Source organism: Enhydra lutris, unplaced genomic scaffold, assembly GCF_002288905.1.
Source record: "Enhydra lutris kenyoni isolate GAN:26980312 unplaced genomic scaffold, ASM228890v2 scaffoldscaffold1, whole genome shotgun sequence".
Taxonomy (NCBI): domain Eukaryota; kingdom Metazoa; phylum Chordata; class Mammalia; order Carnivora; family Mustelidae; genus Enhydra; species Enhydra lutris.
The window spans coordinates 2,669,576-2,680,466 of NW_019154085.1; the positions used below are offsets into that span (position 1 = coordinate 2,669,576).

Genomic DNA, 10,891 nt, shown 5'->3' on the forward strand with positions numbered 1-10,891 from the left:
GTCAGCGCGCTGGGGCCACAGGCACCAGGAGCACCTTCCTGGGCCAGCTGGGCCATGGGGCTGGTTACCCTGGGATTGAGGAGCTTTGAGAAGGCCCAGATGAAGGGAGCAAGTTGTGTATGTCCTGGGTGTTTTGGCAGGAGGGGGACAGCTCGCAGTTCAGGTTGAACTGGAGCCAGTGGATCCTTTTCCTCTACCATGCTCGGGTGGCCTGGAGAAGCCCCTGAAAAGAAGATCAGATTTCTATTTTGAAATAAAGGATTGGTGAAAGGCAAGAACGACGTGGGTAGGTTATAGACATGCAGGGTGGGGAGACGGTGGCGGTAAACGTGGTTGTAGAGAGACTTAGCCTTGGTGACGGACTGGTCATGGAGATGAGATGAGATGGAGATACCAAGGAGTCTTCCAGAACAGGCTGGATGGTGATTCCTTCACTGATTTAGGCAGCAGTGGAAGGATCAGGTGTGGAGGAAAAAATAATTTGACTCAGAACATGTTAAGTTTGAGGTGGAGACACCAGTGAGATGTTGGAGATAAAGACATAGAGCCTGGTGGAAAACAAAACAAAACAAAACAACAACAACAAAAAAACAGATCTAGGGACATAATCCTAGGAATCATCAACTTTTAGGTGGTAAATGAAGTCACTGCAAAGCTAAAAAGGCCCAAGATGGCGCCTGAAGGCTCATGGAGGCGTCGGAACAATGAGGACGTCCAGAAGGAGACTGTGGAGGAGTAAACAGAGGGAGAGAAATGGAAGGTTATGATGTCACAAAAGCCAAGGAGAAAAACGCTATTTTAGAGAGGAAGAACCTTACTGTTGAGAAGTAAGATAAGAACTGAAAACCACCCACTGGATTTTGTGACATAGAGGGCTTTTGTCAGCCTATTTTTCCTTCAATTTCAAAGGATCTTACTTCGTACTACAAAGCAGTTAAATGAAATGAAAAATAATTTAAACAAGAAACAACTTATTTGGTCACGACTATTTTATACATTGACTTAATTTTTCAAACAAGAAACAACTTATTTGATCACAAGGCTATTGTAAACATTGACTTAATTTTTCAAATATTTAATATTTTCAATGTTATTCTTAATTTATGAAGAAGGATTGATTTTTAATGGTCAGACATTCTGAGTGAAAGAAATATAGAATTGCCTAAATTAATCCTTTTAGTGCTTCTCTTGGGGCTTTTATATCACAGTACTAAGTTCTGTGGATGGCTATCAAAAAGACATCTTTTAGTTAATTAATTAAATTATTTATTTTTAAAGATTCTATTTATTTATTTGAGGGGAGAGAGAACAAGGGCAGGAGAGGGAGAAGCTGACTCCCTGCTGAGCAAGGAGCCTAATGCTAAGATCATGACCTGAGTTGAAGGCAGAAGCTTAACCCACTGAGCCACCCAAGGGCCCCCAAAAGACGTATTTTTTTGGATAGACATGTTAGAAATTGATCACTTAAGTAACTGTCCATCCATTTTAGGTCCAACACCTCTACACCTGGCAGCGCAGGCTTGCTCATTGGAGACAACCATCTGTCTCCTCTGTTTCAAAGCTGATTACACGCTTTCTGAGAAAAGAGGCTGGATGCCCATTCACTTTGCTGCTTTCTATGACAATATTGGCGTTCTCACTGCCCTTTATAGGAAGGATCCTAGTTTGCTGGAGGCAGAGGCAACAGCTGAGTAAGTTATTAAGCATTTGTAAAAATATAAATTTCTGCTTTTTTGACTTGCCCCAAACACTAACAGTGAAGGAATGGTTGGTATCATTGATGTGAAAGGTATAAGGCTTACTCTGTTCTGGCCACTATCTTCTTCGTCTACCACTTACCTTTAGAATGTGTAAAGGCAGAACTTCTACTAGCCCACCGCATGCCATCTCAGTGGTGTGGCTCTACAGACTAGTTCATCAAGTTCACCACTTAGCACTCTGGAAGAAGCCCGAGACGGGGGAGGAGAAATGTGCTCTACCTTGGAGCCTAACCAACCAGGGGGCAGCTCAGTGCTCTAGACCAGTGTAGAGAGGCCTCAGGTCACAGGAGGAACATCTAGTGGTACTCGGAAAAGAAATACATTAGAAAGAAAATAACTTTGGGGGCACCTGCCTGGCTCAGTTAGCAGAACGTGCGGCTCTGGATCTCGAGTGTAAGTTTGAGCTCCAGGTCGGGTGTAGAGATTCCTCAAAAATAAAAGCTTCTAAAAACAAGTTTTTTTTTTTTTTTTTAAAGAAGAAAGTAACTTTGAAATAGGGAAACATCCCAAACACAGTTTCATAGGTTAGCTTCTATTTCACAATTTCTACTTCACAATTCTATTTCATAATTTTGCAGAGGACCAACATTTAGGATGGAGGTATACCTTCTCCTGAAGGTACATTCTTGGTAGTAATTGAAAGACAGGCTCTCATTTGGAATCTGAACATGATTTAGGCATTGTTTCATTAGATATTTCTGGGTCTTCATAGAACCTGACCATTATTATTCAGTGAAGAAATTAATTCTCCCTCTACGTTGGGGCAGAGATGTGTATAGAGAAAGCTTTCAGGACACTAGGTCTCTTGCTAATAGATTCTCTAACTAACAGATTCTGGAAAGAGTCATGGAATGTAGAGACCCCAGTCAGCTCTGACTCTGTCATATTGTGACAATGTGTCTTTGAGCAGAAGGGGGTTTGGGGATAAAGACTGGTGGATTGCAAAAAACAGTTGCATATCAGAGGTAGAAGTAAGACGCTATCTGTGAACATAAGGAAAAGGAAAGGCTTCATAGAGAGGACAGTTCCTGAGGTAGGGATCTCTGCGGAGCTGATGTAGAAGAGCCCCGGCGCGGGGGTGTGTGACTGCGGAACACACATGAAGGCAGGACGAAGAACGAGAGATCGGCGCACAGTCGGTCATTAGCATGACCTTCAAGTCAAGTTGGTGAGGCAGTTCATGAGCTAATATCCTGGAGAAGGACCCCGCAGGGCAGGGGGAAGGGCAATATGGAACTGAAAAGAGAAATATAATTTATTTGATAGTATATTTTTTCATATGAGGAAAATCAGAGTGATGCTGTTAAAATAGAAGTAGTCTTTATTCCTACTACCGAGTAGGATAAAGAAAGCAAGAGAACAGTCTTGTTAAGTACAGAAGGGAGAAAGTGAAGAGATACATGTGTACTCATAAAAGACAAGAGTTTCCCCAAGGCCCAGGAAAAAGGGAAGGGGGGTGGTCTGGGGCTAGCTGGACAGAGGTGAAAGTTCGAAGACAGAAAGCAAGATAAGGGGGGCTTCATGAAGAGAGGAAAGCCAGGGTATAAGGGTAAAATAATAACATTGAGTCATGTGACATGGTGACAAGAGAATGAGAGGGGAACACATGTCAAGACCGAGCGCCTTATTCACCCCGACACTAACACTGTGAGCTGAATGTTGTTCCCCTCATTCTCGACAGAGGAAAATGTAACCCAGTTCGCTTCAGATCCCATTGTAGTCAGCAGATCTGATAGTTCAGATAAGGTTCAAGTTGCAGTAACAGAAGTCTGCCAAAACATTGTAGTTCAGACAAGGTGACCACGTAAACCCATCTGGTTTCCGTGTCCTCATACAAGACGGACTCCTGCTTTCGTTGTTATGCCTATGTTTCAGCCATGAAGGGAAAAAGAAATGAAAAGTGATAGCACATTCTTTTCTCCTTAGGGAGTTGCCCCCGTAACTTCTACAACGTCACACTGGCCAAACGTGGGCGTGTGTCACAGCTCTCCATAAAGGAAGCTGGGAAATGTAACATTGGGCTGGGTAGCCTTGTGCCCAACCCAAAGATCTTCACTATCTAAAAAGCAGATAGTGGGACTTTGAGAAACTCTGTTGGTTTCTGCCGCAAGAAGGAAGCTGGGATTTGAGAACCGGACAAAATGGGTTGGAGCATTACCTGAGCCTCAGTTTCCTCATTTGTAAAATGTGCTGATAATACTTGCGCTTACTTACTGTGTTATGTCCTGATTTTTAGGAATCAGTGTACTCCCCTGCTACTCGCTGCCACCTCGGGAGCACTGGACACTATTCAGTACCTATTTTCTCTTGGTGCTAACTGGAGAAAAACAGACATCAAAGGAAATAATATAATTCATTTATCAGTGCTAACTTTTCACACAGAGGTTCTCAAACATATAATAGAGTTAAATATTCCTGAACTCCCAGTTTGGAAAACTCTGGTAGGTGAGTATACAACACATAATTGCTTTATAAATAAATGTTTTGATTATCACTCAGCTTAGTCATTGATGCTTACTCTGAAATAGAGCAAATAAAATAATACGTGCATCATTTTAAACAGTTAAAAATCATAAAATAAACATTTTTTAGTTACAACCAGAAATACAAATAATACCGAGCTTTAGTTTGTGTGTACAAAAGTAGTTTTATTTCCAAAATCAAAGAGTCATGACCCAGACCGTATCTTATACAATTATATTGATTTTTATTTTCCAATGTTCTCCAAAGTCCATCTATCTTGTTCTCCATCAAAAAAGTAAATTAAAAAACAACAACAACCAAACAAGGAAAGAAGAAGGAAATTAAAGTTCAAGTGAAAAAGATTTCCTCCAGTTTATTCCTTCTTAATTTAAGAGACAGATTCAGCAACATTTTTCCTCATCTATTGATAAATGTGTAAAAAATTTTGCTGGAGATTTTTTTCCAAATCTGGGTTCAGTGTAGCCAGAAATATTATAAAGGTAAGGGCTACTAGGGCAATTGAATGCACATGTCTAATCTGACTCTCTCCCGAGACCCCACTAAGTCACACGAGCTCACAGAAGAACGTCGGCATCAGCAGGAGACACACGCTCCGGAGGTGGCGGGGAAGGATGCCGCAGCCACAGAATATTGGGAACAGCAAGACGAGGACTTAGCAGGCTGGAGAAATCATTCCAGGCTAACGTGGGGAAGCTGAGGACTTCTCAGCCCTCCACTGTGAATCTCCGGGGGCTCTAGGACGCACAGTGCCCATCAGGAATGTTCTCTGCTGAGGCCAGAAGAGACCTAGAGATACTACGGGGGGGACTCTCAACAAAAAGGAAATTGGGGGTCTGACCCAAGAGAAAAGCAAGGGGATTTCAAAGACGGCAGCAAAGGGAGGTCCCAGAATGGACACTGTACTCAGGCCAAAGGGAAAATGTGGGAGGCATTCCCAAAAGGTACAAAGAACCCTGAGGAGATGAAATAAAATAAGGAAATTATTACCTCCAGGAAAGATAAAAGAAAGGAGCCAAAACTGTAGTACATTGCAATGCTTACCTGTGAATAATGTCATATAGGCGTGATAATGTAAGTCTGGAATATTAATTTAACTGAATACTATAAACATGGGGAAGGGGAGACAGGAAGCGGCCCTGCAGTGTTGAAAGAGCTTCTCATTCACCATAACATGAAGTCGACCGAGAGGTCTCAGATGGATATGGCGCTGGGACACCCGGGTGGCTCAGTCGGTTAAGCATCTGCCTTTGGCTCAGGCCATGATCCCAGGGTCCTGGGATCCAGTCCTGCACCAGGCTCCCTGCTCAGTGGGGAGCCTGCTTCCCCCTCTGCCTGCTGCTCCTCCTGCTTATTCTCTCTCTCTCTCACACACAAAGAAAGAAAGAAAATCTTTTTAAAAAATTCAGATAAAATTGATACAGGGAAAATAAATGTATTTAGAAATATGGAGATATGTAAGTCACAGAAGGTATAGAGGAGTCCAAAGTAGTTAAATCTGGAGAGATGAAATCAGAAAAATGGAGAGGGTGAGTCAGGGAACCACTATATTTTGTTATAGACCTTTCAGTAATATTGAACTCTGAATCACGAGCATGTATTACTTCACTAAAATAAAACTAAAGCAAGAATGAAGCCAATTGGGGAGTGTACACTGATGGCTTTCCCAACAACTGATTTTAGGATGGGATAAGATCTATTTCAGATTTTCAACTCCATTCCACTGACTCAAGAAGTCTGAATAATTAGTTTCAAAAAGACTCAATACCTGATTTTGGAATTTACTGGGTACTGGGAACACATTCCAGTTGCATCAGCTGCGAGATACTGGAGAGTTTCCAAAGCTTATTTGCATGCGTATGTGTCATTATGTCCCAGGCTTCTTAGGAGGAACTCAGAAGACCATCCTGTTACTTTTAAGAGAATAACTCATGTGAAATACCTCAATAGTTGGAGGAACCAGCCCCTGACAGGAAGAGCCTAATGGCACAAAAAATTCCTGACAGCCACTCCTTCCTGGAGTCATTGTTGGGAAGTGCTGATACTCACCTGAACACAACAATGACCAGAGAGCATGCGGCCATCGCCTCTTTGAGCCCTGGAGTAGGTCTCCTTGCTCACACGATGAGGAAAGGAAGCATTAGTCACAGTTTTTTGGACGTCTCCAGGGTTAGCTCCTGCAGAGCAGCTGAATGTTAAGAGATCCAAATTTTGAGTGATCTAGCAAAGGCAGGATTAGACCCAGATTTGCTATTACAAGGGGTTGGGAAAAGAGAGACCAGGAAAGGATACTCCCATCAGGTTTTTTTTCTTGTACCGTAGATGTTGTTTAGAAGCACATATATTTATTTGCATTATCTCCTGTCTAGAGTATAAGTTATTTAAGATTTTTTGAAATGTCTTCTTCATCCTCAGGAGATGTATAAAACTTCATATATGATCTAATGGGTATTAAATTTTTATTGACAATAACGTGGTTTACTTTGCCATCCTTGAAACTTACACTCAAAATTTTTTCTAAAGATTCATTTGTTTTAGAGAAAGAGGGCTCATGCAAGTGGGGGGAGGGGCGGAGGGCGAGAATCCCAAGCAGACCCCCCCACCGAGCATGGAGCAATGCGGGGCTCAGAGTCACAACCCCTGAGATCATGACCTGAGCCGAAACCAAGAGGCAGGCACTTAAGGGACTGAGCCACCCAGGTGCCCCCACACTGAAATTTTGTTCAGCAACTGATGTCAGGCAAGAGAAATGTGCGCTGATTTCCCAGTGGATCTGAACCTCATGACCCATCATCTAAGTCATTCAGACCAAAGATAAAAAATTTCAGAATTTTTGGTGCTAACTCTACAGATTATAAAACCTTAACGACGGTGGGCATTTGCAGTGTGCTCAGCACCTCATCGAAGGCCATGCACAAAGGGAATTTAATGAACAGCTTCTGGTGGTGATAGTGGTGATGTCAACGCACAGCTTCACTTGGCCTGTACAAAGCAGATCAGTCATTCCTACTTGTAAAATTATAACGTGTGTTTTCCTGTTGAACACTTGCCAGAAATGTTGCATTGTGAAAGCTATAAACGACGGATGATGGCTGTGATGTCTTTGGAAGTAATTTGCTTAGCAAATGATGGATACTGGAAATACATTTTGGATGCAGGTGATGTAAAGTCTCTTAACTGTCTTTTGTTTATGCTATTTTATGTGGGGCTATAATTATGTTCAGTCACTTTAAAATCTATTTTTTTAAGTTTTTATTTCTTTATTTGAGGGGCAGAGAGCAAGAGAGTGAGTGAGAGAACAAAAGCAGGGAGAGCTGCAGAGGGAAAGAGAAAAGCAGCCCTCCCCCCACCGCCCCTCCCTCCACCCAGGAAGCCCAATGCAGGGCTCAAGTCCAGGGATCCTGACCTGAGCTGAAGGAAGATGCTTAACTGACTGAGCCACCCAGGTGCCCCTTAAAATCTATTTTTAATTGTAGAGGAAACTTTTTACTTGATTTTAAGTTTCCATTTTTCTTTTTTCTAAGATCACTTCCTTTACCCGACAAATATATATAGATATAAATATTTTTATATATTAATTTATAAATATTATATATCTATATATTTTTTAAATTTGAACGTAGTTGACACACAATGTTATATTAGTTTCAGATGTACGACTAGTGATTCAACAACTCTATACATATATTATGCTATGTTCCCCATAAGTGTAGCTACCATCTGTCCCCATGCAATTGTTTTCAAATTCTTATTTAAATTCTGGTTAGTTAACATACAGTGCAGCATTGGTTTCAGGAGTAGAGTTCAGTGATTCATCACTTACATACAACTCCCGCTGCTCATCATAGCAAGCGCCCTGCTTAACGCCCATCCCCCGTCTAGCCCATCCCCGACTCGCCTCCCGCCATCAACCCTCCGTTTGTTCTTTATCATTAAGAGTCTCTTATGACTTATTTTCCTCTCTCCTTTTTTTCTTTTCCCCTTCCTGCGTGTTCATCTGTTTTCTTTCTTAAATTCCACCTAGGAGTGAAATCATATGGTATTTGTCTTTCTCGGACTGACTTATCTCACTCAGCATATTACACTCTAGCGCCATCCATGTCATTGCAAGTGGCGAGACTGCATTCTTTTGATGGCTGAGCAACTTGCACACCGCACACACACACTCCCTACATCTTTATCCATTCCTCAGTCATGGGACATTTGGGCTCTTTCCATTATTTGGCTATTGTTGACAATGCTGCTATAAACATCTTTGTATATTCACTGATTGGTATTTTACAGGCATGTACCCCTTTGAATCTGTGTTTTTGTATCCTCTGGATAAATACTTAGTGCAATTGTGGGACCACAGGGTGGTTGCATTTGTAACTTTTTGAGACAACTCCACACGGTTTTCCAGAGTTGCTGCCCCAGTCTGCATTCCCACCAACAGTACCAGAGGGTTCCCCTTGCTCCGCATCCTCGCCAACACCTGCTGTTGCTTGTGTTGTTAATGTTAGTCATTCTGACAGACGTGAGGTGGGATCTCATTGTGGTTTTGATTTGTATTACCCTGATGATGAGTGATGTGGAGCATCTTTTCTTGTGTCTGTTGGCCATCTGGAGGTCTTCTTTGGAGAAATGTCTGTCCTTGTCTTCTCCATGCAACACTCTTACAGTACCATTGACTATATTCCCTACACTGTACCTTTTATTCCTATGGTTTATTCATTCTGTATGGAAACTTGTATCTCCCATTCCCTTTTCCCTATTTTTTTACCCCCTCCCTACCTCCCTCCGCTCTGGCAATCATCAGTTTGTTCTTTGTGTTTACAGGTCTGAGTCTGCTTTTTGTTTGTTTATTCATTTATTTGTTTTTTTTTTTTTTTAGATTTCACATGTAAGTGACATCATACAGAATTTGTCTTTCTCTGACAACTTTATATTTTATTTTCACATGAAAATTGGAAATGATCAAAAAACTTTCTAAATTCCACTTCTCTAAAAATTTATAAACTCAAAAATGTTATTAAATTACTTCCTGTTCTACCTTTTATATGTACTTTCACTTAGAAATTATCCCTATTCTGTATTTACACAATTTATTTTTAAAATTAAAAATAGCGGGTTTTTGTGATGAGCACTGTGTACTGTATGGAAGGTTGAATCACTCAGTGCCTTGTACGCCTGAAACTAATACTACACTGTATGTTAACTCACTGGAATTCAAATAAAAACTTTAAAAAATAGCCATTCTTGTGTTTGCCCTGGGTTTGTAACTAAACCTGCATTTAGAACTTAGGCTAATTTCTTGCCCTCTCTAACCCTAATTTCCTCGTTAATCAGATGATTCCTACCTCACTGGGTTGTTTTGAGAATACAACTTTCTGAAATGATGGTATGTTCTATTGCACTGCCCAGTATAGTATCCACAGCTCTGATGTGGATATTGGACACATATGAAATGCTCCATAAATATTTGTTGAATGAATAAACGAATGAATAAAAAATACAGGTAGTACCCAAAAACCAACCTTTACTATTCCTAGAAACATGTACACAAAGCTCTGTGTCCAAAAAGGGAACCATAGATAAGTCGTTTCATTTCAGGTGGATAAATAAATAAAAGCCTAATTATACCCGTTATATTTTTTGGCATTTCTAGTATGCTCTAGGGGGTATTCTATGCTATCTTTCACACGGAACTGATACATAAGCATCAGGTGAAGACATTTTTTTTAATTTTTCACCATATCCGGTGATGTCCATCCTTGAACCAATAGTTATTCATGAAGCTAAAGTTGTTTTTTTTTTACTAAATTCAGCACTTTTCAGTTGTTTGCAAAAAAAAAAAAATGGGTAAAATGTAATAAAATGTTCAAACAGTTGCACAAATCCGTCACAAAAATTGGATGAAATACCAAAACTGAACTCTGTGATATGCTCAAAGAATTTATTCATCCATCATGTTCAGCCAGAAGTCGGCGGTTCCAAGGCTTTCAGTGGCCTCTGTGCAACGTAGGCTCGTGTGCTGTGAATATCCGATGTGTGCGCGAGGAGAGTTGCCGGAATCGTAGAGAAGACAGAAAAGTACATTCATACAGTTTCAAATAATTTTATAAAGATTTCATAGAATGATTTGCTAATTGTTTAAATGGCAATGACCATAACCATCATTTAAATCTCATCGTAAGTTAACTATAAATGTTTACAAATAATTCATTTTTTTCTTGATTTCATTATAGGTACCATTCCTGCCTTAATCAATCTATTGAAAGGCTCCAAAATAAAATTACAGTGCAAGACAGTCGGGTTGTTGAGTAATATCTCGACCCACGCCAGCGTCGTGCGAGCTGTGGTGGAGGCGGGGGGCGTCCCGGCCCTGATCCACCTGCTGGCGTCGGACGAGCCCGAGCTGCACTCCCGCTGCGCGGTCATCCTGTACGACGCCGCTCAACTCGAGAACAAGGACGTTATTGCCAGATGCGTGAGTTTCCTCGAGAATCTCCCTCTGCCGGACGATTCCCTTCTTGGGAAGCTGGGCAGGTGCACGCCCGTGTCACCGTGCCCGGCGGACTCCGGGGGCGGGCTCCGGGCCGGAGGACGGCGGCGGGGACCCGACCTGCCCCGGCCCGCGTGTGCCAGAAGCGGCGCCCGCGCCCCCCGCG

The 10,891-nt window shown here is 41.7% G+C and overlaps 1 protein-coding gene across 1 annotated transcript in view; it reads left to right on the forward strand.

The window, feature by feature from the left end:
- The window catches only part of LOC111143669 (ankyrin and armadillo repeat containing), a 68,155-nt gene that overhangs the window by 20,167 nt on the left and 37,097 nt on the right, over positions 1-10,891 (forward strand). Inside the window, exons 7-10 of the mRNA XM_022497523.1 lie at positions 1,490-1,691; positions 3,997-4,205; positions 7,295-7,399; positions 10,469-10,710. Coding sequence (XP_022353231.1) covers positions 1,490-1,691; positions 3,997-4,205; positions 7,295-7,399; positions 10,469-10,710 — 758 coding nt within the window. The remainder of the gene's footprint in view (positions 1-1,489; positions 1,692-3,996; positions 4,206-7,294; positions 7,400-10,468; positions 10,711-10,891) is intronic.